Source organism: Brachyhypopomus gauderio, chromosome 1, assembly GCF_052324685.1.
Source record: "Brachyhypopomus gauderio isolate BG-103 chromosome 1, BGAUD_0.2, whole genome shotgun sequence".
Classification (NCBI taxonomy): Eukaryota; Metazoa; Chordata; class Actinopteri; order Gymnotiformes; family Hypopomidae; genus Brachyhypopomus; species Brachyhypopomus gauderio.
In genome coordinates, this window is record NC_135211.1 from 7048034 (window position 1) to 7075754 (window position 27721).

At 47.3% G+C, this 27721-nt stretch overlaps 1 protein-coding gene across 5 annotated transcripts in view; it reads right to left on the minus strand.

Annotated features, from left to right (window-relative positions):
- Nucleotides 1–27721, minus strand: part of il1rapl1b (interleukin 1 receptor accessory protein-like 1b) — a 310446-nt gene that overhangs the window by 256914 nt on the left and 25811 nt on the right. For 4 of the 5 annotated variants that reach the window (XM_076972391.1, XM_076972239.1, XM_076972313.1 and 1 more), the window contains exon 2: nucleotides 18574–18673. In XM_076972391.1, coding sequence (XP_076828506.1) covers nucleotides 18574–18655 — 82 coding nt within the window. In that variant the 5' untranslated portion in view covers nucleotides 18656–18673. Of the gene's footprint in view, nucleotides 1–18573; nucleotides 18674–20745; nucleotides 20836–27721 lie in introns of those variants that run through there. The other variant, XM_076972158.1, reaches the window with a different exon arrangement.

Sequence of the window (27721 nt, forward strand, 5' to 3'; positions counted from 1 at the left end):
TGTTTCCTCACAGTGCCTGATCCACTGCTGCCTCTTCCACCTTCACCGCAGTCACGCAGCCCAAACAGGGAAGAAACGCCAGGGTTTCCAATCGCTCTCCCTTCCTCTCTCTCTCACTCTCCCTCTGTCTCTCTCCGTCCCTCTCTCTCCCAATCGCTCTCCCTTCCTCTCTCTCTCTCTCTCCCTCTGTCTCTCTCTGTCCCTCTCTCTCCCAATCGCTCTCCCTTCCTCTCTCTCTCTCTCTCCCTCTGTCTCTCTCTGTCCCTCTCTGTCCCAATCGCTCTCCCTTCCTCTCTCTCTCTCTCTCCCTCTGTCTCTCTCTGTCCCTCTCTCTCCCAATCGCTCTCCCTTCCTCTCTCTCTCTCTCTCCCTCTGTCTCTCTCTGTCCCTCTCTCTCCCAATCGCTCTCCCTTCTCTCTCTCTCTCTCTCCCTCTGTCTCTCTCTGTCCCTCTCTCTCCCAATCGCTCTCCCTTCCTCTCTCTCTCTCTCTCTCCCTCTGTCTCTCTCCATCCCTCTCTCTCCCACTCTCTCCCTTTCTCTCTCCCCCCTCTACGTTTCTCTTTTTCACCCTTGCTCTCTGTCACACGCACACACATTCATATGACAAGCGCACAGAAACATGCACACATACACGTACACACATTCTCTCACACACATATGCGCACGACCCCATGCGCGCACGCATTCTCACACACGCGCGTTAGCACACATTCTCTCTGTCTCTCTCTCACACACGCACGCACACACACACACACACACACACACACACACACACACACACACACACACACACACACACACACACACACACACAGCCCAGAGGCTTTGTTCTCTGCACAGCTGCAGCCCAACACCAAGGGCGCCTTCTCTCCTCACAGGGAATAACCTCCTCCCATCACTCCTGACACTCTGCCGCCATATTTAACAGCTTTTAATATCAATTACAAAGCCAAGTGAACAGCTCTAATTGAATCTGTGAGCGGCTGACGCCCTTGTAAAAAATCACTGTCTATTCCAATTAGCGGCAGCCTCTTATTGGTCAGACTGCGAATGGTCCTCTTCAGGTCAGGAGTCGGAACCATTTTTAACTGAAGTATTGATCCTGACTTCCTGTCGTCCTGGAGAAAAAAAAATGCGTTTTAAATCTACTGTCAGCATTGCCCTTGACGGTTCCCGCAAAAATTATGGCAGCGCGTAAAACTGTGCGGGAGGTGCGGGATGAGGCAGTGCATGCTGGGACAGGACGAGGGGAGGGTCTGGGTCTGAGGGCGTGTGCTTCTAGTGCACAGTTGTATTCCCAGATGCTGTCTCACCCCTCAGAGAGGCATCTCCCAATAAACTGTCTCACCATCCAGAGAGGCATCTCTCCATAAACTGTCTCACTCCTCAGAGAGGCACCTATCCATAAACTGTCTCACCACCCAGAGAGGCGTCTCTCCATAAACTGTCTCACTCCTCAGAGAGGCATCCCTCCATAAACTCTCACCCCTCAGAGAGGCATCTCTCCATAAACTGTCTCCCCCCTCAGAGAGGCATTTCTCCATAAACTGTCTCACCACCCAGAGAGGCATCTCTCCATAAACTGTCTCACCACTCAGAGAGGCACCTCTCCATAAACTGTCTCACCACCCAGAGAGGCATCCCTCCATAAACTGCCTCGGCCCTCAGAGAGGCACCTATCCATAAACTGTCTCACCACTCAGAGAGGCACCTATCCATAAACTGTCTCACCACTCAGAGAGGCACCTATCCATAAACTGTCTCACCACTCAGAGAGGCACCTATCCATAAACTGTCTCACCACCCAGTGTCAGGGCTGGGACCAGGACCATCCCTCCTGTCACCACCAGAGGGAACCCACGAGCTAATACTCGTGGGAGACACAATCAGCGGTGAGGACCTGCAGCTGTGCCTTCCCCTATTTAATGGGCACGGTTGCAGTGCCTCACTGCTGAGTTGTTTGTTGCCTCTCGCTCTTGCAGCCAGCCTGTTACCCGGTTTGAGCAGTCGTCTCTCTCTCACTCTCTCTACTGTTTTTCGAGGTATCCTCTCCTGCGCCCTTACTGGCCTTTCTCAAGTTTTCCCCAAGCTGTTTTCTTCTCTAAATTTTAGTTTTTTGTGCCTTTTGTTTTCAGCCAGCTCCCTTCCCTGGCTTGTATTTATTTTGTTTGTTTGTGCTCCTTTTTGTTACGACACGTCGAGTGGTTTCCTCCGTGTGCTTTTGTTTTCAGCCAGCTCCCTTCCCTGGCTTGTTTTTACTTTGTTCGTTTGTGCTCCTTTTGTCACGACACGTTGAGTGGTTTCCTCCGTGTGTTTTTTGTTCTCGTTTTCTGAGTTTTTCACTCAGTTTTTTGTTTCCTGCTTTTCCCGCTTAGTGGCGGAGGTCTCAGTTCATCGTGTTTTCTTTTGGGCTTTGCCCCTGGGTTCATCTCCTACAAAAACCCCGCGAGTCCCCTGTTCCCTGGGGGTTCGCGTTACAGAACAACTCAGCCTTTCTGACTATGGACCCGGCAAACCCTCTAGATATCGGCGAGTTGAGATCAGCTCTCGCTATGCAAGGACAGGCTATTGGTAGGCACGAACGGGCATTACAACAGATCCTAGCTCAGCTGCTAAACATCTCTACCGCTGTCCAGGGAGCCAGTCAATCAAATGCTTCCCCTAGCACTCTCGCTCCTGCTGCATCACCCAAGTCAGCCAACATTGCTCATAGCGAGCCTGTACTGCCTGCTCCTGCGCGGTACAGCGGTGATCCCGATGAGTGCAGGGGTTTTTTGCTCCAATGCTCCCTCATATTCGAGCAACAACCGTCACATTTTCCCTCTGAACGGTCCAAAGTCGCATACGTGATGGCTCTGCTCTCAGGAAAGGCGTTACAGTGGGCCACCCCCGTTTGGGAGAAACAGCCTGAGACCTGCGCGACATTTGAACGCTTCTCACAGGTTATGCGGCAGGCGTTTTACCACCCCGCATCTGGCGGCCTAACAGGTTCCAAATTATTGCGTATGCGCCAGGGCAATTTAACGGTTGCCGAGTACTCCCTACAATTCCGTACCCTGGCGGCAGAAAGCGATTGGGGATCAGAGGCTTTAGGGGCCATTTACATGGAGGGGTTGAGTGAGGAAATCAAAGACGAGTTGTCCCTCAGGGACCCTCCTGCTGACCTCGACAGCTTGATCGAACTCACCATCAGAATCGACAATCGCCTACGCGACCGTAAACAACACCGGCGGTCACAGGGTAAACACGTCCCGTCTACCAAAACCCCTTTGCGCAAAACAGCAACCGAGACCGAGGAGAAAAGTGAACAGCCTATGCAGTTGGGTCACGCGCGTCTCTCAAGAGTGGAGAGGCAAGAACGCTTGCGCGGGGGTAGGTGCCTTTATTGTGGGGACCCCCAACACAAAATCGCTAACTGCCCCGAACTGCAGGGAAAAGAGCAGACCCGTCGGTGAATGGGGTACACCCGACGGGTCATGACAGCTATTCCCCTGCTTCCGGTCTGACTCCCCAGGTGGTCATCTCATGGAGGGGGTCCAGTGAACATAGGCTGCTGGCGTTAGTCGACTCTGGTGCCGCGGGTAATTTCATCGACGCCTCTCTTGTGTCGTCTCTCGCTATTCCCCTGGTCCCCTTGGACAAACCGCTCTCGGTATCTGCAGTCGATGGTCGTGTGCTTACCTCCGGACTAATCACCCACCAAACCATTCCCCTGTCTGTTGAAATAGGTACTCACCATGAAACCATCACCCCCTACGTCATAGCAGCACCCAGACTCCGACTCATTTTGGGCTTCCCTTGGCTCCAACGCCATAACCCAGACATAGATTGGCTTAATCTTACCATCAGTCGTTGGGGTGGAGTGTGTGAGAAGTCGTGCTTGACTCCTCTCCGGACACCCCAAGGGGGAGGCCAGGGAGAGGTCAAAGGTCTTGAGAAGGTCCCTGTCGCTTATCATGACCTAAAAGAAGTTTTCAGTAAGCGTAAAGCCGGCTTCTTACCTATTCACAGAGCTCACGACATCGCCATCAATCTCCTCCCCGGTACTTCTCCTCCTAGGGGGCGGTTGTTTTCATTAGCATTGCCCGAACGCAAAGCTATGGAGGAATACATCCAGGAATCCCTTGCTGCTGGGATTATTAGGCCGTCCACATCCCCGGCCGGGGCCGGGTTTTTCTTTGTGGGGAAAAAAGACGGGGGGCTCCGGCCCTGCATTGACTATAGGGGTTTGAATAAAATCACAGTAAAGGACCGTCATCCCCTTCCGCTCATGTCATCCGCTTTTGAAGCCTTACAGCAGGCGTCGGTTTTCACTAAGTTAGACCTGCGGAGTGCTTACAACCTGTTACGGGTGAGAGAAGGGGATGAGTGGAAAACCGCTTTCATCACGCCCTCAGGGCACTACGAATATTTGGTCATGCCCTTTGGTTTGATGAACGCTCCCGCGGTATTTCAACGCTTCGTTAACGAAGTACTACGAGAAGCACTCGACAGATATGTATACGTGTATTTAGATGATATACTTATCTATAGTCGATCCCTTGAGGAACACGTGCAGCACGTGAGACGGGTACTCCAACTCCTTCTAGAAAATCACCTGTACGTCAAGCTGGAGAAATCGGTTTTTCACGCTGAAGAGGTGTCATTTCTAGGGTTCGTAGTTTCTAAGAACCAGCTGGCCATGGATCCAGCTAAAACTCGCGCGGTGGCCCAATGGCCCACCCCCACGTCGGTACGCCTTGTTCAACGCTTCCTTGGTTTTGCCAATTTTTACAGGCGCTTTATCAAGGGTTACAGTTCCGTAGCCGCCCCTCTCTTTGCTCTCACCAGTAAGAGAACGGGAGGGTTCGTATGGACCCCTGAGGCTCAAAAGGCATTCGAGGACCTCAAGAAACGCTTTATAGGGGCTCCGGTTTTGCGAGTGCCCGATCCCGAGTTACCCTTTATTGTTGAAACCGACGCGTCCGACATGGGAGTAGGGGCCATCCTGTCCCAGCGGGTGGGCGAACCACCACGATTGCACCCATGCGCTTACTTCTCACATCGTTTTACCCCCGCAGAGCGGAGGTACGATGTGGGGGACAAGGAGCTACTAGCCGTCAAGCTGGCACTTGAGGAATGGCGCCACTGGCTCGAGGGGGCCTGCCATCCTTTCCTAGTATGGTCGGATCATAAGAACTTGTCCTACCTCCAGCAGGCCAAACGGCTCAACCCCAGACAGGCTAGGTGGGCCTTGTTTTTTAGCCGCTTCGAGTTTACGCTGTCCTACCGCCCGGGGTCTAAAAACACGAAGCCCGACGCCCTGTCCAGGCAGTGGGAGCCGGATCCCGAGACCGACCCCCCCGGGACCGTGCTCTCCCCTGAGGTGGTGGTCGCTCCCATTCAGTGGGACATTGAAAAACTGGTCCTTAAGGAGCTCCCTAAAGAGCCTGGTCCTGGTGGGGAACCACCCGGGTGTCTTTACGTGCCTACCGCGGTGCGGCGCAAGGTCCTTACCTGGGGTCATATGGCACGTTTCACGGCCCACCCTGGGGCGCGTAGGACTTTGGAGTTCATCAGACGGAGGTTCTGGTGGCCTCAGATGGATCAGGCGGTCGGGTCCTTCGTGGCCACCTGTGAGACTTGTAATCGGGGCAAGGCACCGCGCAGTAAACCAAGAGGATTGCTCCATCCTCTACCCATACCCTCTAGGCCTTGGTCCCATGTTTCCCTGGACTTTGTCACGGGTCTCCCTTCCTCTAGGGGCCTCACCACCATCCTCGTTATCGTTGACCGCTTCTCTAAATTCAGCAAGTTTATAGGGCTTCCCAAACTCCCCTCGGCCCGGGAAACTGCCTCCCTCCTCCTTACTCATGTGGTGAGGAACTACGGTTTTCCCAGGGATGTGGTGTCAGACCGGGGTCCCCAATTCACTAGCCGGTTCTGGCAGGCATTCCTGGGCCTCCTTGGTGCCAAAGCCAGCTTATCATCTGGGTTTCACCCCCAATCCAACGGGCAAACTGAGAGGGTTAACCAAGACCTTGAACAGACCTTGCGTTGTCTGGCCTCTACCAACCCGGCTTCCTGGTCTGATCATCTCGTTTGGGCAGGGTTCGCCCACAACACATTGTGGCATTCGTCGTTGGGCATGTCGCCTTTCGAATGCCTGTTCGGTTTCGCCCCGCCGATGTTTGCCGACCAGGAAAAGGATGTGGCAGTCCCCGGGGCCGTGGCGCAGGTCCGGCGTTGTCGCAGGGCTTGGCAGCAAGCTCGTAGGGCCTTGCTTAGGGCATCCTCTGCTTATCGCCGTAACGCGGACAAGCGGCGTCTCCCTGCGTTGTCTTTTCGTACCGGGCAGAGGGTGTGGTTGGCAGCTAAGGATCTGCCAATCCGCGGGGGTACCCGTAAACTGGCCCCTCGTTTTCTGGGCCCCTTCAAGGTGGCTAGGAAGATCAACCCGGTTACTTACCGCCTGGCGCTCCCTCCGTCCATGCGGGTTCATCCCGTATTTCACGTGTCTCTCCTTCGGCCGTTTCTGTGCGGCGGCCCGCGGGCTGCCGCCCCGCCTGCCCCACGTGTCATCGGCGGGTCCCCCACCTACACTGTCCGTCGTCTGTTGGACGTGCGCCGAGTCCGGGGTCGCGAGCAGTTCCTCGTTGATTGGGAGGGGTACGGGCCCGAGGAGCGCTCCTGGGTTCCTCGGTCCCGTATCCTGAGTCCAGCCCTGATTTCTGACTTCTTCCGCGACAGGGCTGTCGCTCTGGGCCCGCGGGGTCTCGGGCCTAGGAGGGGGGGCTCTGTCAGGGCTGGGACCAGGACCATCCCTCCTGTCACCACCAGAGGGAACCCACGAGCTAATACTCGTGGGAGACACAATCAGCGGTGAGGACCTGCAGCTGTGCCTTCCCCTATTTAATGGGCACGGTTGCAGTGCCTCACTGCTGAGTTGTTTGTTGCCTCTCGCTCTTGCAGCCAGCCTGTTACCCGGTTTGAGCAGTCGTCTCTCTCTCACTCTCTCTACTGTTTTTCGAGGTATCCTCTCCTGCGCCCTTACTGGCCTTTCTCAAGTTTTCCCCAAGCTGTTTTCTTCTCTAAATTTTAGTTTTTTGTGCCTTTTGTTTTCAGCCAGCTCCCTTCCCTGGCTTGTATTTATTTTGTTTGTTTGTGCTCCTTTTTGTTACGACACGTCGAGTGGTTTCCTCCGTGTGCTTTTGTTTTCAGCCAGCTCCCTTCCCTGGCTTGTTTTTACTTTGTTCGTTTGTGCTCCTTTTGTCACGACACGTTGAGTGGTTTCCTCCGTGTGTTTTTTGTTCTCGTTTTCTGAGTTTTTCACTCAGTTTTTTGTTTCCTGCTTTTCCCGCTTAGTGGCGGAGGTCTCAGTTCATCGTGTTTTCTTTTGGGCTTTGCCCCTGGGTTCATCTCCTACAAAAACCCCGCGAGTCCCCTGTTCCCTGGGGGTTCGCGTTACACCCAGAGAGGCACCTATCCATAAACTGTCACACCACCCAGAGAGGCACCTCTCCATAAACTGTCTCACCACCCAGAGAGGCACCTCTCCATAAACTGTCTCACCACTCAGAGAGGCACCTATCCATAAACTGTCTCACCACTCAGAGAGGCACCTATCCATAAACTGTCTCACCACCCAGAGAGGCACCTATCCATAAACTGTCTCACCACCCAGAGAGGCACCTATCCATAAACTGTCTCACCACCCAGAGAGGCACCTCTCTCTCAGTGAAAACACTGTTTTGTCAAACTGTTTGGGTGAACAGTGCAGTGGAAAAGTAACCAAGAGTCAAGCAGCAGTCTGACGCAGTCTGTCGTCAGAGCACACGGCCCGACCGCGGACACGGAGAACCATGAGGTACAGGGACAATAGAAAGCCCACTGACTCCGAGGTCCAGGTAGCACATAGTCCCAGTAATGATTCAGTCCCAGCAGATGAAAAGACCTTTTTGGTTTTAGGGAACATTTGCTACAAAGATGCACAGGTACATGGTGCTATATATATGTATATGGTACTATATCACTGGGCAAAGCTTCTCGAGCAGTTTGCCTTAAACGAGGATAATCTTCCTTTCTCTCTCTGAATTCGATTCAAGAATGCTGTACTGGCATCAATTTTATAAGGTACATTACTGCCAAAGAAAATGAACGTAACCAAGAAAGAGGAAACAGGTATGAGAGGAAAATTATGTATCTACAAAACAATTATTAATTATTAACATTGTTCATTATATTATTAATTATTAATTATTAACAGTCATTATTCACCACCACTGACCAACTGAAGAGGGGGAGGATTACTGTCTAATAGATATAATGAATCTCTCTCTCTCTCTCTCTCTCTCTCTCTCTCTCTCTCTCTCTCTCTCTCTCTCTCTCTCTCTCTCTCAGAAGGGCATAGGCTAGAGGGTGCAAAAACAGAAGGTGATAGATATCAATCTACCTGCTTTTACATTTGTGTGTGTAAATAATCGACCCACGAGAGCAGATGTGAAACTCGTGAGGGGCAGAAAGAAGACCTGAACGTGTTTTTATTGTAACATCATCTCCAACTGTGTGTGGTTTTTTTGCATTCTCTAAGGGCTGTTTCCTCAAAAGACATATACATTACATTACCGAGCTCTGAGCTCGAGACAAGGGGGAGGTTCTGACAGTGCGAGGGCTGCCTCGTTTCAACGTGGGTTAGTTCAATAATTTAGCCTACTGCCTGTTCTGTAGCACTCAAACCTGCAGTTTAATGCTCTTTCCAGAATTACTTTGCAATAAATAAGTTCAGATTGAGGACGGGTTTGACAGATCGAGTTGTCTCCACAGTGTCATGTGTTTATGTCAGGATACAGGCTCTAGTATATTGGTAATGCTAATGTTACAAAATGTAAGTTTAGTTAGTTTAGTTAATAGCTAACAGCTATAATGATATGCAATATCTGTTTTAATCAATAATAGCATTATTTATCGGTAATAGCTGTATTAATCAGTAATATCACTTTTAATCAGTATTATCTGTATTAGTGAGCAACAGCTGTATTAATCAGTAATATCTGGATTAATCAGCAACAGCTGTATTAATCAGTAATATCTGTATTAATCGGTAATAGCTGTATTAATAAGTAACAGTTGTATTAATCAGCAACAGCTGTATATTAATCAGTAATATCTATATGAATCGGTAATAGCTGTATCAATCAGTAATATCTGTATTCATCAATTTCATCTGTATTAATCAGCAACAGCTATATTAATCAGTAACAGCTGTATTAATAAGCAATAGCTGTATTAATTAGTAACAGCTGTATTAATCAGTAACAGATGTAATAATCAGTAATATCTGTATTAAACAGTACCAGCTGTATTAATCAGTAATATCTGTATTAATCAGTAATAGCTGCATGTTTAACGTCATAATAAAGTGCAAAACACATCAGGAGAAATAATGTGTGATACTGAGGTGAAGAAAAAGCTACATGTTTTAATACGTGGTTTGAGTTAGCACACTGCATCATTTGAAGCCCTTATAGTTCACATAATGTATCTCATTCATTTGCCACTATACACCTTTGTTCCGCGTAGTGGAGAAGAGTTGCCATGGCACCTTGTCACTTGTCTTCTTTGATCGTTACTTTAAGAGACAAATTCACCACACTGTCAGCCTGCATGGTGAACGGTTGCACGGTAACTGACACCGTGGAGACAACTCAGCCTGTCCTGATGTTGAATCTACCTACTGGGAATTAATTCTCAAAAGTGCAGAGTCTTGCAGGTTTAAGTACTACAACGGAAGCTGCAGACTAAATTGTTTTACTATCTCGTAACTAATAACTCATAACTACTGAATATCTATGAGCACATTACTAAACTCATAAGTGGCAAATGGGTATTGAGAATCAGTGAATGTGTACTCATAAAAAGTGTTAAGCTGGACTGTTCAGTTGTCATGGCACACTAGATAGATGCTTCAAGTTTGCTAACTCGTCTGTGTGCCTCCTCAGCCACCATCTTCATCTTCACACCGTGTGCAGTCAGTCACAGGACTACGAGCCATCGGCCAATAGCATTTAGTTACAGAAACAAGCCAAGAACCCGCCCCCAAACTGTCAGAATCACGCCCACGTCAAAACTCGCGCTCAGAGCTGTCGAGGGTGATGTACTTGGTGTGCGTGGACAACTATCAAATCAAAGAAGGAAGAGCCATTTGAGACAGAGTTTGAGCAGATTATAATAAATGCGCACGTAATTCTTTCTGCGCTCGCGAGTTTGACGCTTACGCTCGTGAGTGGGATTATTTACACGCACAAATGTTAAAATAGAGAGATTGGTATTTTTCACCTTGTGTTTTGCACCTTTTAGTTCTGACATTGATGTGGCATCACAGCAGTGAAGGCACTCTCGCAAATGTGTGTAAGAACATAAAAGAAAGAACCCCTGACCTACGTGTACGTGTTTGTGTGTGTGTGTGTGTGTGTGTGTGTGTGTGTGTGTGTGTGTGTGTGTGAGATGAATTTCCCTCCATCTTCCTTGATCTTTTCCATCATGCATATGTGTGTGTGCTCACTCATGATTGTGTGTGCTTGCATGTGTCTTTGGGCCCTCGCCCATGTCTGTGTGTGTCTGCGTGTTTAAGTTGCACACTGTATTTGTGTGTATCTATAAATTAAGCAGGCTCACCCATGTCCGAGTGTGCATGTGGGTTGAAGTTACACATGTTCCCTTGGAAGATAAGAGTAGAGCCTCATTAGTGATGTCACTGAGTGATCACACTTGCCACGGTTTTGTGACTTAATCCAGTCCATCTGCATTTAATTTGCTCAGTAGACCTATCAAAAGAAAGTTTTCCACATATGCAGATTTTCTGCATTTATTAAAACATAAATGCAGCGATTAAGAATTCTTTGTCTTGCCTTTCTTTGGCATTTTCATAATGTGGCGCAGATGCCTTTTGCCCTGTGTACTGCAAAGTGCTTTCATCTGAAAGTCATGAATGGATGTGTCACATATGAGTCTTATTACAGGCTTCTATTATAACCAATGAGTTTCTCAGCAAAACTCCCATTATATTTGGAAACTTGAGATATTTTACATCTTTGACCCGATGTGAGATGTGGACAATCGTCGACCAGGAGCCTTATGTGGAATATCTGCAAACAAGTTTATACAAACATCCCGTGAGCTTATAAAACTATAGATCTCCACACCTCAGTCTCATTGGTAGTGAGTTCATCCTATGGGTCCCTGAACTGCAGAACTGGACTGAGACCATGGCCTGTAATCAGACAGGGCCGACACAGGGGAATGTACCTGCTTACACTGATGTCTGCACCAAGACAGTACCAGCCACCACAACCATTGGGGTGTATCTGAATAAACACCCATGGCCGGAAAAGAAAGTACAGTCTTTGCTGAAGGCTCAGGACACTGCCTTCGAGATTGGCCAAACAGAGGCGTACAGAGAAGTCAGTGAGGACGGGGGAGGCATTATGGAAGCTAACTGAACATAGAAACAGCAGACAGAAGGCCACTTATAGAGCAATAACCCGTGTGGCATGTGGAAAGGCTTTCGGTCCATGACCGATATGACCGACTACAACAGCGACACTCCAGATTGGCCATGTCGCTGTACTCCCTGACATCCTGAACCAGTTCTTCACGCAGTGCCATGATAAAAACATCAGGGTACGGGCGCTAGAGCTCACAGAGAGCTCTGCACAGACATTCACCAATCACAGCCGTGGTGAAGTACGCAAGGTTTCCAGAGAAACAGGACATTTCAGACAGAGGTCCTTCATCTGCTGTGCAAGCAAAGTGCCTTTGCATACATTATATATATATATATATATATACAGTTGTGATCAAATTTATTCAACCCCCAATGCTGCGAAGGGTTTTATGGAATTCAGTGCACATTTGTAATTGTGTTCATAATGAAATCTTACAAGGACTTGTTAAAGAACTAAATGCAACTAAGATAGCATCAATTTTTTTTGTCATAAAGTATTAAATGGCCTTTTTGTGATTTCTTCATTGACACAATTATTCAACCCCTTTACGACTACCACTCCTAAGAACAGAGGTTCATTCCAGTGTTTTCCATCAGGTATTGAAAACATCTGTGGATGTCAACGAGCAGCAATCAAGCATGATAAGCACCAATTAGGCAGATTTAAAAGGACTGTGATACTCAGCTCCTTCTAGACATCTACTGGTGTGTTTCCAAGCATGGTGAAGGCAAGAGAATGGTCCCAGAAGACAAGAGAAGAGGTTATTGCTCTTCACAAGAATGGCAATGGATATAAAAAGATTGCGAAGTTGTTAAATATTCCAAGAGACACTATCGGAAGTATCATTCGCAAGTTCAAGTTAAAGGGCACAGTGGAAACGTTACCTGGTCGTGGCAAAAAGAAGATCCTGACCGCAACTGCTGTGCGCTACCTGAAGCGTAATGTGGAGAAAAATCCCCGCGTGACTGCTAAGGAACTGAAAAAAGACCTGTCAGATGTGGGCACTGAAGTTTCAGCTCAGACAATAAGGCGCGCACTGCATAACGAAGACCTCCATGCCAGAACGCCCAGACGCACCCCCTTGCTGACTCCAAAGAACAAGAAAAGTCGACTGCAGTATGCCAAAAGTCATGTGGACAAGCCACAAAGGTTTTGGAACAGGTTTTGGAAACTAAATTAGAACTGTTTGGGACAATGGACCAGCGCTATGTTTGGAGAAGGAAGAACCAGGCTTATGAACAAAAGAACACCTTGCCTACTGTGAAGCATGGCGGGGGGTCAGTTATGCTTTGGGGCTGTTTTGCTTCTAATGGTACAGGAAAGCTTCAACGTGTGCAGGGTACAATGAATTCCCTTCAGTACCAGGAGATCTTGGAGGAAAATGTGATGGAGTCAGTCACAAACCTGCGGCTTGGGAGACGTTGGACCTTCCAACAGGACAATGATCCGAAGCACACATCCAAGTCCACTAGAGCATGGTTGAACATGAAAGGCTGGAACATTCTAGAGTGGCCATCGCAATCACCAGACTTAAATCCAATTGAGAACCTCTGGTGGGACCTAAAGAAGGCAGTTGCAGTGCGCAAGCCTAAGAATGTGACTGAACTGGAGGCTTTTGCCCATGAAGAATGGGCTAAGATACCCATAGGTCGCTGCAAGACACTTGTGTCAAGCTATGCTTCACGTTTGAAAGCTGTCATAACTGGAAAAGGATGTTGTACTAAGTACTAAAAAATAATGTCACTAGGGGGTTGAATAAAACTGATAATGATGTGAGCACAGTAAAGACATTTGTGGTTATTCCATCATAAATATTATGTTATGTTTGTCTAATTTATAAGTGCCTCTTTGATATAATTGTAAATAAGATGACTGAAATGATCAAAATCAATGTCAAACTGGCCAAAACACTTTATTTCAGTGGGGGTTGAATAAATTTGATCACAACTGTATATATATATATATATATATATATATATATATATATATATATATATATATAGAGAGAGAGAGAGAGATGAAAAATGCTGATGATAAATCTGTAATATCCCTTCAAATGCAGAGTATGTTAGATAGTGTGAAAATTGGCATGCTTAGAGATTCTCTGTGTGCACCGGTGTGAAACGTGTTTTTACTGCATTATTAAGATATTCAGAAACTCTTTATTACAACGATTTGTATAAAAAAAGCACTGTAAGGCACAATAATGAGTGCAACCTGTTATGAAAAATTACTGGGCTAATTGTGATTCTCCATAAAAGAAATAGGCTAGTTGTGATTTTCCATAAAACAACCGGGGCTAGTTGTGATTCTTCATAAAAGAACTGGGCTAATTGTGATTCTCCATAAATGAACTGAGCTAATTGTGATTCTCCATCATAGAACTGGGCTAATTGTGATTCTTCATAAATGAACTGGGCTAATTGTGATTCTCCATCAAAGAACTAGGCTAGTTGTGATTCTTCATAAAAGAACTGGGCTAATTGTGATTCTCCATCAAATAACTAGGCTAGTTGTGATTCTTCATAAACGAACTGGGCTAATGGTGATTCTTCATAAATGAATTGGGCTAATTGTGTGTGATTCTTCATAAAAGAACAGGGCTAATTGTGATTCTCCATAAAAGAACTGAGCTAATTGTGATTATCCATCAAAGAACTAGGCTAGTTGAGATTCTTCATAAAAGAACTGGGCTAATTGTGATTCTCCATCAAAGAACTAGGCTAGTTGTGATTCTTCATAAATGAACTGGGCTAATTGTGTATGATTCTTCATAAAAGAACTGGGCTAATTGTGATTCTTCATAAAAGAACTGGGTTAATTGTGTGTGATTCTTTATAAATGAACTGAGCTAATTGTGATTCTCCATCATAGAACTGGGCTAGTTGTGATTCTTCATAAAAGAACTGGGCTAATTGTGATTCTCCATAAAAGAGCTGGCCTAATTGTGATTCGCCATTAACATTTCTAAAATGTGGAGTGTTTTAGTGGAAACCTGTTTGTGTGCTTCAGACTTCAACAGCACAGAAGCATCTCGCACATAATAGTGAGACTGTAGCAGGAGAAACCTCGTAACCTTCATCACCCGCACTGCCATTCTCATCTCATCATCGCTAATTATTGGTAAATAATCATTAAATAAATGATCCGGACAGGTGTATGCAAATGACACAGCTGAGCCCCTCATGGGGGTAAATGCTAGCCTCATCCTCGGGGGATTACTGGGAGAATGTAATTTCATTATATTAATTATACTATATTATGGTCATACATATTAAAATATTATGTCAACATTATGCAATTAACATGTCATAATCATATAAATGTTATGTATTGATGTCATAAATGTTAACTGTAGTTAGGGTAGGGACCCTTAAAATAAGTGTGTGTGAGTGTGTTTGCATACGTATTTGTGCATGCATGTGTGTGCAGGTGTGTGTGTGTGTGTGTGTATGTGTGTGTGTGTGCGTGCATGTGTGTATTGGTCTGTGTGTGTAAGCGAGCGTTTCCAAGGAGCGCTACTGTAACACACACGCGATCATTTTGCCCATACCTAGCAGCTCATCATTTCCTGTGAGTCATTCCTCATCTAGATGAGCTGAAGCCTTTGAAAGACTTCTAAGGCCATTCAGGGATGTCTCAAAAGACTAACACATGACCAATTTTTCATAAGACTAGTGCTCATGGGTAGTGTTCAGTAAGATTTATACAAATGGGTGGTATTTGGTAAGATTTACACACATGGGAAATATATAAGATTTCATGGGTAGTGTTCGGTAAGAATTACACACATGGGTAGTATTTAGTGGTATAAGACTTCATGGGTGGTGTTTGATGAGACTTCAGAGAAAACTGTTCAGTGTGATGTGGTATTTGCAGCTGAAAGTGCACAAACACCAAACATTTCAGGGATAAAAAAAAGGAAAATTTAAAATCTGGCTTTGCATGAATAAGCATAATGAAAATGTGGTAAATGATAGGTCCCTGGGGTCTAAGAGAGATTTATGGTACATTTCCAAACCTGCTGATTTACATGTGACTACGCCTTGGCCAATGATGAGGCCAAACCAGTCAAGCAGCTCAGACACCCAGATGAGTGTGTATGTGTGTGTGTGTGTGCTTGTTCTTCATCACCCCCCCTTCTCTCTCTTCCTCCCCTCATGCTCTGCCTTAGTCTCTGTCTCTGTCTCTCTCTCTCTCTCTCTCTCTCTCTCTCATTTCCTCACAGTCTGTACCCTTCATCTCATTTTTCCTCCCTCTACCAAATTCACTTTCCTGTCCTCCTGGATCTCTATGTTCTCTCTCTCTCTCTCTCTCTCTCTCTCTCTCTCTCTCTCTCTCTCTCTCTCTCTCTCTCTCTGTGTCTCTCTCTCTCTGTCTTGCTCATTACCTTCCTCACTGTCCTACTTCCTGTCTCTCTCCCACTGCCTCAGTCTCATGCTCAGGCCCTGCCCCCTTCTCTGTCAGCCCCGCCCCTCTCTGTCAGCCCCTCTGGTTCATTGCTGCCCTGCACACTGTCTCCCTATTCTAACCACAGTCTGGCTCTCAAGGGCTTCACACACAATATGCAGAGAGAAACGCGGAGGGGAAAAAAATGTGACAAGAAGTTACCCACAGCACCAGAAATACACTCTCAACAATCACAAGCAAAGTATTCGCTCAGAAGTCTTCCAGCAGCCCTGGTAAGAACTGATGAGTAGGTACACTGGACACACACCGATTCCAAACCCAACATCAGGCACATGATCAATGAGCTTAGTGCTTTCTTGACCTTTTAGTCTATCTATAAAAGGAACTTGGCAGTGCAAAGGTCACCGTACGACCTTTGAGATGCTGTACCATAGGTCACTGGAAGACCTCTGCGAGGCTACACCACCAAACAACACCAGCCAAAGGTTTGGACGCACCTGACTGCATGTATGGTGTTTACACTCTTAAATGCACCTTAATCTAATGGTTTAGGCTTAAATTTGCTTCTAAGACAAATGTTTATAAAGAAAGTTGACAACCTACATATGAATTTATTTCCAAAACATTAAGTGTGCATTAATTGAAAAATGAATACACGTAGAATTTTCATCTTTTCATTCAGAACTTTGTGGTATCTTCAGAGCACCAGAACTGGTTAAAAGAGCTCATTGTCTAGCACAGCTGCCATTGTGTTGACTGCACTGAGTCAACACTGTTATTCTATTGTTTGAATACCTTCCCTGTTTTTCTAAAATAGAAAAAAAGGAAAAAATAAACAAAAAGACATTTTGACTGGTACTATAAATCACTGTAACGTCTGAGAGGCTGTACCATCATAGCCAATCAAGCAGATGCTCTTACTGACCCATTTAAAAACCAGTTAACACCAGTAAGCCCTACACGTCCTGATGGGTGGTAAATGGCAGAGACATTTCAGTTCTATCAATTTCTGTCTAGTCAAGCACGGTTAGGAAAAAAGAAGATGTATTGAAACCTCCATGGGTCCCATAATGCATTGCTGCTGGTTCCTGTTTGCATCACCATATTTCCCCAGGATCACCCTCCACATCTGATGAAACACACCTCTGGTGCCCAAGTGTTCCCAACTGCTCCACCCTGAATGTGTCCCACCCTGAAGGTGTTCCCCCTGGTCCACACTAAATGTGTCCCCCCCACCCCTGTCCCCCCCCCTCCTTCAGGCTGTCCCAAGTCCCCATATGACACCTCCAATATTGCACAGTGTCACACCCCACTGACCCAGATTAGTGCTGATAATGACAGTGGAGTACATGCCAGCCCAAGCCAGGAGAGAGGCCATCTGGACCTCTGCGTGAGCTGGGACACCTCTCTGTACCTGTGAGTGTGTGTGTGTGTGTGTGTGTGTGTGTGTGTGTGTGTGTGTGTGTGTGTGTGTGTGTGTGTGTGTGTGTGTGTGTGTGCGTGCGTGTGTGTGTGTATGTGTGTGTGTGTGTGTGTGTGTGTGTGTGAGAGAGAGAGAGAGAGAGAGAGAGATGCACAAACCTACAAACACACATTCTTATACAGTCACTCACGCATCCTGCCTCTCTTCAAACCAAACGGAAGCCTATTCATCCATGCAGTAAATGCACAGGCCAACCTTTCTAAAGCATCGCGTGTGACTACACAGATAAAACGCACACAAACTCACACACACCTAAATGTATGTCGGAGATCATAATTCTGCCTATCCCTGCGGTCTGCTCTTCACAGGAGCTGCTGATCTCAGAGACCCAGCTCCCTGTAAAAGAGGCCACGTAGGAGATCTTCCACCGCCACCAATAATCGATGAAGAGAAATGCGAAGGGAAGAGGAGGAAACGCTGTGAAACACATCTGCGGTGCGCACCACTACAGGTGCCACGGGCTAAGACATTATTGTCAGAAACAGAATTATCCATTGATTGAGCTGCAGTTAAGAGAGCCCAGAAGAGGCAGAGGTGCGACTTTAAGCAAACACAAGGGGCACTTAAGCGGGACGGCGAGCCGTTAAGTCTTAACGCTACGACGCGCGCTATCACTCTGCAGCAATGGTCAAATACCCCATTAAACACACATGTACATTCTCACGTATACCCACATGCACGTATGCGCGAGAGGCTGCCTGCACGCACACGCACACACACACACACACACACACACACACACAATAGCCTTTGATTGTAATAGAATACAATCAAAATCTCTCTAACCTTTGATTTTTTATATAGTTCCTACAGCAAAGAACACTGTATTATTTACTATATTTTCTTTCCAGATTTATTACATTTCTACACTGTTTTGCATTCCTTTCTCCAGGCTTGTAAATATATACAATACATTAAACTTGTTGGTTTCAAATTTTACTACATCATTGCAAACCCAGCTAAGCCCAGACTAATATTCCATTTCCAAAGGCATTTTCCTCATTAAAACAAAGAGGACCACCTTTACAAATCACATATTTCTCCATCTTTATTTCAACACCCCTAAGAGCCACTGAACAACGCAGGGCGATCCCCCCCCCATTTCCCGACCTCTTGCAGGTCGATTCTGGAGGGTTTCTTCTTCATTGTTTGCGTTTGAATGTTAAAATTTTTGAAGACGGCAACTGTGGTCCTACCTGAGCCTCTCTTAGACACCACCTTGAGGCTCCGGATCACCGTAGCGTAGAGCAGCACCTGCAGGGGGAGGGGAGGTCTCATGTTTCCCGCCTCAATGTCCTGTGAGAGAGAGGAGGGGGAAAGAGGTTTAGTGCATTGTCCATGAGTCTGGAAACAGAGTTGTGTGTGTGTGTGTGTGTGTGTGTGTGTGTGTGTGTGTGTGTGTGTGTGTGTGTGTGTGTGTGTGTATGTGTGTGTGTGTGTGTGTGTGTGTGTGTGTGTAAGTTATTTAACCAGTCCAAAGCAAATGTCATAGCAAACATGAAATGTTATCATTTAAATAACCAAAGTGCCTTATGTAAATCTCCAGACTCTTCAATTATACATTACATTTATATTACGCTCATCTTATAAGATTAACCTACTAATGCCTTTTTTACACATTGTAAATCAGCATTAAAATGAAATGTTAACTTTGATAAGCCAGAATGTGACTCCATATCACATTCTAAATTCACAAACCTCTCAAGTGATTTCTTATTACAATCAAAATGAACAAAACTTTCAAGTGATTCCACCACATCAAGGCAACTAGGATCCCTCTGCATGTTAACTCACAGTTCCCTAACTCCCCTTGAGTCTACTTCCTTGAGTCGGCTTCATTGAGTCTGCTTCATTGAGTCTGCTTCACTGAGTCTGCTTCATTGAGTCTGCTTCATTGAGTCTGCTTCATTGAGTCTGCTTCACTGAGTCTGCTTCATTGAGTCTGCTTCATTGAGTCTGCTTTCTTGAGTCTGCTTTCTTGAGTCTGCTTCATTGAGTCTGCTTCACTGAGTCTGCTTCATTGAGTCTGCTTCATTGAGTCTGCTTCACTGAGTCTGCTTCATTGAGTCTGCTTCACTGAGTCTGCTTCACTGAGTCTGCTTCATTGAGTCTGCTTCATTGAGTCTGCTTCATTGAGTCTGCTTTCTTGAGTCTGCTTCATTGAGTCTGCTTCACTGAGTCTGCTTCATTGAGTCTGCTTCATTGAGTCTGCTTCACTGAGTCTGCTTCATTGAGTCTGCTTCACTGAGTCTGCTTCATTGAGTCTGCTTCACTGAGTCTGCTTCATTGAGTCTGCTTCATTGAGTCTGCTTCATTGAGTCTGCTTTCTTGAGTCTGCTTCACTGAGTCTGCTTCACTGAGTCTGCTTCACTGAGTCTGCTTCATTGAGTCTGCTTCACTGAGTCTGCTTCATTGAGTCTGCTTCACTGAGTCTGCTTCATTGAGTCTGCTTTCTTGAGTCTGCTTCACTGAGTCTGCTTCATTGAGTCTGCTTCACTGAGTCTGCTTCACTGAGTCTGCTTCAATGAGTCTGCTTCATTGAGTCTGCTTCACTGAGTCTGCTTCATTGAGTCTGCTTCACTGAGTCTGCTTCATTGAGTCTGCTTCCTCTCCCAACACCCCCTGTTCATCTCCTGTGCTTTTAGGTCTACTGTCATCTGTTCTGGGACCTGCTAAGAGAACATTAGGGCATCTCATTCATTCTTGAAGCTGTTGTATTGCCATATAGATCACGAGTTGGTGGAAAATGTAACGGCCATGACACCATGTTTAAAACATTCGTTCACAGGTGCCTTTGTTACCTGTGAAACATGCAGTGACCGAACTTGTAAATTACACACTGTAGTAATTATATGACAGAGCAGGTACTCAATGGTATGTGCCATTCAGTATCAGAAAACTAAATGTGGTTTTCATAAATAGTATGCCTACATAACTCCCAATTAGTCTTTCAGTTCTTGCGCTCTCTAATGGTTGAGAGGGAGAAAGGAAATGCCTATAGATTACAGTGGGATTCCCAGAGTGTCACAGTGACAGCTGTTTAGATACATGACTACATCTCTATTCCAGATAAATTATCACATGGCAACAAACCCCAATCCTTGTCAAGCCCTAGCAGCGATAAATGAGCATTTAATGAATCACCAACACAAAAATTAAATACCCTGATAGTCAGCAAAAAAGCAAAACAGATCTATCAGTGAGAGAGGAGATGAGGGAGACAGAGAGAGAGAGAGAGAGAGAGCCAGAGAAGAAGGGAGTCTGTCACTTTAACAAATCTACTACTCTGATTTGACATTTCAGGTTTACTCATGCTTCCAAAGGTGGCAAAGGAGACAGATCTAAACAAGATGCCTGGGGCCACATACAGCATGTGTGGGTCGGACTCCAAGTGGATGGTGTGGCCTGCTGGGTAGAGGCAGTGGAAGCTGGTGGGCGGAAGGTAACGGGCCTGGGAAATGGAGGGGAATCCCTTCTAGACACGGTGGTCCTCGAGGACGGAGGTGCTGCCTTTTCAGCACTGACTGGTATAGAAGAACAACAGCACAGGTGCAGAACATGAGCTCTACGACTCGACCCCTCCTCTCTAGCACCTCACTCTAACCCCTCCCCTCTAGCACCTCACTCTAACCCCTCCCCTCTAGCACCTCACTCTAACCCCTCCCCTCTAGCACCTCACTCTAACCCCTCCCCTCTAACACCTCACTCTAACCCCTCCCCTCTAGCACCTCACTCTAACCCCTCCCCTCTAACACCTCACTCTAACCCCTCCCCTCTAGCACCTCACTCTAACCCCTCCCCTCTAACACCTCACTCTAACCCCTCCTCTCTAGCACCTCACTCTAACCCCTCCCCTCTAACACCTCACTCTAACCCCTCCCCTCTAGCACCTCACTCTAACCCCTCCCCTCTAACACCTCACTCTAACCCCTCCCCTCTAGCACCTCACTCTAACCCCTCCCCTCTAGCACCTCACTCTAACCCCTCCCCTCTAACACCTCACTCTAACCCCTCCTCTCTAGCACCTCACTCTAACCCCTCCCCTCTAACACCTCACTCTAACCCCTCCCCTCTAGCACTTCACTCTAACCCCTCCCCTCTAGCACCTCACTCTAACCCCTCCCCTCTAGCACCTCACTCTAACCCCTCCCCTCTAACACCTCACTCTAACCCCTCCCCTCTAGCACCTCACTCTAACCCCTCCTCTCTAGCACCTCACTCTAACCCCTCCCCTCTAGCACCTCACTCTAACCCCTCCCCTCTAGCACCTCACTCTAACCCCTCCCCTCTAACACCTCACTCTAACCCCTCCCCTCTAGCACCTCACTCTAACCCCTCCCCTCTAACACCTCACTCTAACCCCTCCCCTCTAGCACCTCACTCTAACCCCTCCCCTCTAGCACCTCACTCTAACCCCTCCCCTCTAACACCTCACTCTAACCCCTCCCCTCTAGCACCTCACTCTAACCCCTCCCCTCTAGCACCTCACTCTAACCCCTCCCCTCTAGCACCTCACTCTAACCCCTCCCCTCTAACACCTCACTCTAACCCCTCCCCTCTAGCACCTCACTCTAACCCCTCCCCTCTAACACCTCACTCTAACCCCTCCCCTCTAACACCTCACTCTAACCCCTCCCCTCTAGCACCTCACTCTAACCCCTCCCCTCTAACACCTCACTCTAACCCCTCCCCTCTAGCACCTCACTCTAACCCCTCCCCTCTAGCACCTCACTCTAACCCCTCCCCTCTAGCACCTCACTCTAACCCCTCCCCTCTAACACCTCACTCTAACCCCTCCCCTCTAACACCTCACTCTAACCCCTCCCCTCTAACACCTCACTCTAACCCCTCCCCTCTAGCACCTCACTCTAACCCCTCCCCTCTAACACCTCACTCTAACCGCTCCCCTCTAACACCTCACTGTAACCCCTCCCCTCTAGCACCTCACTCTAACCCCTCCCCTCTAGCACCTCACTCTAACCCCTCCCCTCTAGCACCTCACTCTAACCCCTCCCCTCTAGCACCTCACTCTAACCCCTCCCCTCTAACACCTCACTCTAACCCCTCCCCTCTAACACCTCACTCTAACCCCTCCCCTCTAGCACCTCACTCTAACCCCTCCCCTCTAACACCTCACTCTAACCCCTCCCCTCTAGCACCTCACTCTAACCCCTCCCCTCTAGCACCTCACTCTAACCCCTCCCCTCTAGCACCTCACTCTAACCCCTCCCCTCTAGCACCTCACTCTAACCCCTCCCCTCTAACACCTCACGCTAACCCCTCCCCTCTAACACCTCACTCTAACCCCTCCCCTCTAACACCTCACTCTAACCCCTCCCCTCTAGCACCTCACTCTAACCCCTCCCCTCTAACACCTCACTCTAACCCCTCCCCTCTAACACCTCACTCTAACCCCTCCCCTCTAACACCTCACTCTAACCCCTCCCCTCTAGCACCTCACTCTAACCCCTCCCCTCTAGCACCTCACTCTAACCCCTCCCCTCTAACACCTCACTCTAACCCCTCCCCTCTAGCACCTCACTCTAACCCCTCCCCTCTAGCACCTCACTCTAACCCCTCCCCTCTAGCACCTCACTCTAACCCCTCCCCTCTAGCACCTCACTCTAACCCCTCCCCTCTAACACCTCACTCTAACCCCTCCCCTCTAGCACCTCACTCTAACCCCTCCCCTCTAGCACCTCACTCTAACCCCTCCCCTCTAGCACCTCACTCTAACCCCTCCCCTCTAGCACCTCACTCTAACCCCTCCCCTCTAGCACCTCACTCTAACCCCTCCCCTCTAGCACCTCACTCTAACCCCTCCCCTCTAGCACCTCACTCTAACCCCTCCCCCTCAGTACCTTAAGCTACCCCCCCCCCCACCAGCCCCTCATGCCCTAACTAGGAGCCCCCCCAGGAAGGCTGCAAACATCACCATCAGGCGGAGCGGTTAAGACTGCTTCAGTGGCCCCTGCACCCCCCTGTGGGGTGATTACAGACAAAGTGATGCAGGGACCCTCTCAAACACCCCCCCCCCCCCCCCCCGGCCACGTGATTTCCAACCACACAAGGAAAAGCATTCTGACACTAGGAAATAAGGTCTGACCAGAGACCACAGCACATGACTACAGATAAGCACGTTACTGCTGATTCCACCACTAACACCAGTGCCGCTGTCATCTCACGCACAGAGGAGCCAGATAGACTGCGAACAGACATCAGAAGCTGGTGATCGGCAACGTGGAATGCATAAACAAGGATTAAGGGCTTTGTGAAATGATCAAATTCAAAATGTGACAAAATGACATTTCCAGATCTGCTAGCTAGAGCTCACGCTGGAGTTGCATTTGAATATGCAAGACCATTCCGTTGTTTCCAAGGAAACCGATCTTGGTAACTGTAGAGACTTAGATTGAGTTTTAGTGCTTAAGGTCTTAAGTAAAACTATGAGCTAGGTGACCCAGGAATGATTACACTTCACAGTACTTTGAATTTTATTTTATTTTTTAAATATTATCTCTCGTATGTCAGAATAGTTTTTAAAGATTATCTTTAGTATGTAAACATTTTGAAAAGTGCTTTACAGAAAATAAAAGATTATCCTGTACATCTATGCTACTTGTGATAATGTGCAGTTTCAAACACAAGGTTAACTCTCTTGTTATTGAATGGAGTTCCATGTATATTTAAAGTTGAAGTAAATGACTGTAATGTTGGATTTTGTGAATGCTGAATTCATATACTGTGATATTAGCCAATCAAAGACAGCTCAGACACTTAAAAGATCATATTAGCCAATCAAAGACAGCTCAGACACTCAGAACTGATCAGTTGGCACAGAGCAAAAATGTGAAAAGGGGCAAGTGACTGGTTTCAAAAGAAAATAACCTGATTAGGTCTAAATTAGTTCCAAAGCTCAGCAGATCTGTAGGTCCTGTCAGACAAGGATTTACAAGAGCTTGGAAAACCTGGTTAGCTGGAGTCCACTTACGTCCAGAGAGAAAGTTTTGAGAGGAGAGAACGAACAAAAGAAAGAAAACAGATTTTAACATTCAGTATTTCATAATAGCTTTGTTTTCACACAAACAGGCTGATATGAATTCATTTCCATACCCCTCAGCTCTGTTGCGTTATGTGCCTGCATAATTGAAAACCCCCTATACAAGTTACAGTCTGTGGGAGCTACAGACAAAGCATCTACAGATCTTAATTCTTCAGCGAGAAGCTTCTGCAGTCCCTGTCTGGCTTCAGCACAAGGAAATTCCCACAATGCTTTGTGTGCCTGTGCTGTTCTACCCTGGTCCCCATCTCTGCTGTGTCTCGACATCGCCCCCCCTCCCCCTTCATAGTTTTTACTTCTTCCCATTGAATTCATCTAGATTCAATTATCCGGCTGCAGCATCTGCTAGAGAGAGAGAGCACGACAAAGACAAAGATAGAGAGAAATGTAAGCTATAGAATATGCTGTATAGTTTATGTCCTCTTTCCTCTCCTTTGCTTTCTATCTTCCTCTTCTTCCCCATACACATGAGCCATCCCCTTTCCTGCCTTACCCTCCCTTCTATTCTCTCCTTCTTTCCTTCCCTTCTCTCTCTCTCTCCCTCCCTCTCTCTGTACCTCCTTGACTCTCTTCCTCTCCTCTCTTGGAAGCATGGTGATAAATTGATATTCCCACCACCTTTGCGAGTTATTAACATTTCTATTTGCAAGAAACTGCAGTGATTGCTCACTCCTCACACATCAAGAAGCACACACACACACACAGTCACACAGAGAAACTCACACACACACACACACACACACACACACACACACACACACACACACATGCAGGCGAGAGAACCCTGGTCCATGCAGCCAGGGAACCCTGGCCCAAAACCCTAGACTACTGTGAGCACACATACACACACACACACACACACACACACACACACACACACACACACACACACATGAGAGCCCTGGTCCACCACAAGCATAATCAAAAATATGCACCCACACCTGCAACCACACCCCCTCCCTCCACAGGCTTGGACTCGCGCTTGGACATGTGCGTATGCTCATGCACACACACACACACACACACACACACACACACACACACACACACACACACACACACACACACACACACACACAAGCAGGCATGTGGACCTCAGCCCACTGCTCCCGTGAGTCACTGCAGAGAAACATCTCTGCACTTGCTGAATTATTCTATTTAAGATTATCAGCAGCTGCATCTCTGGCATGCTGTACAGGAGCTCCAGAGACAGAGAGACACAGAGAGAAAGAGAGACAGAGAAAGAGAGAGAGACTGCATTGGTCTGAAATCTAGATCTGAATAAAACTGCCATAAAAGCCCAATAGAGTTTATTTCAATCAATTACTCAAGACAAATCACATTTAACTAAATACAAAGCTCTTCTGGCCAACCCCCCCCATAATCACACCCCTCCCTGCTTACTGTCTGGCTCACTGAACACTGGGCACTGGACATCTACATTCTTGTTCCTACTTTAGAAAGGAAGGAATATAATAATAATAATAATAATAATAATAATAATAATAATAATAATAATAATAATAATAATAATAAATGCTCAATTTTTATAGCACCTTTCAAGATACCCAAGGTCACTTTACAATTTTAACACAGGTATAAGTCTTACACTACCAATCACACACAGAAGTGAGAAGTGGCAGCCAATCACACACAGCGTACTCTCTACTGGGATCCACACCCCCTGGGGGACTGAATGGGGTGCAGGAAGGGGAGAGAGGACAGACCCTAGTGACAGAGCACCATCCACTACTGGACATACAAACACACACACATTCACCCTAGTGACAGAGCACCATCCACCACTGGACATACAAACACACACACATTCACCCTAGTGACAGAGCACCATCCACAACTGGACATACAAACACACACACATTCACCCTAGTGACAGAGCACCATCCACCACTGGGCACACAAACACACACACACACATTCACCCTAGTGACAGAGCACCATCCACCACTGGACAAACAAACACACACACATTCACCCTAGTGACAGAGCACCATCCACCACTGGACATACAAACACACACACATTCACCCTAGTGACAGAGCACCATCCACCACTGGGCAAACAAACACACACACATTCACCCTAGTGACAGAGCACCATCCACCACTGGACATACAAACACACACACATTCACCCTAGTGACAGAGCACCATCCACCACTGGACACACAAACACACACACATTCACCCTAGTGACAGAGCACCATCCACCACTGGGCAAACAAACACACACACATTCACCCTAGTGACAGAGCACCATCCACCACTGGACACACAAACACACACACATTCACCCTAGTGACAGAGCACCATCCACCACTGGACACACAAACACACACACATTCACCCTAGTGACAGAGCACCATCCACCACTGGACACACAAACACACACACATTCACCCTAGTGACAGAGCACCATCCACCACTGGACATACAAACACACACACATTCACCCTAGTGACAGAGCACCATCCACCACTGGACATACAAACACACACACATTCACCCTAGTGACAGAGCACCATCCACCACTGGACATACAAACACACACACATTCACCCTAGTGACAGAGCACCATCCACCACTGGACATACAAACACACACACATTCACCCTAGTGACAGAGCACCATCCACCACTGGACACACAAACACACACACATTCACCCTAGTGACAGAGCACCATCCACCACTGGGCAAACAAACACACACACATTCACCCTAGTGACAGAGCACCATCCACCACTGGGCAAACAAACACACACACATTCACCCTAGTGACAGAGCACCATCCACCACTGGACACACAAACACACACACATTCACCCTAGTGACAGAGCACCATCCACCACTGGACACACAAACACACACACATTCACCCTAGTGACAGAGCACCATCCACCACTGGACATACAAACACACACACATTCACCCTAGTGACAGAGCACCATCCACCACTGGACATACAAACACACACACATTCACCCTAGTGACAGAGCACCATCCACCACTGGACATACAAACACACACACATTCACCCTAGTGACAGAGCACCATCCACCACTGGACATACAAACACACACACATTCACCCTAGTGACAGAGCACCATCCACCACTGGACATACAAACACACACACATTCACCCTAGTGACAGAGCACCATCCACCACTGGGCATACAAACACACACACATTCACCCTAGTGACAGAGCACCATCCACCACTGGACATACAAACACACACACATTCACCCTAGTGACAGAGCAC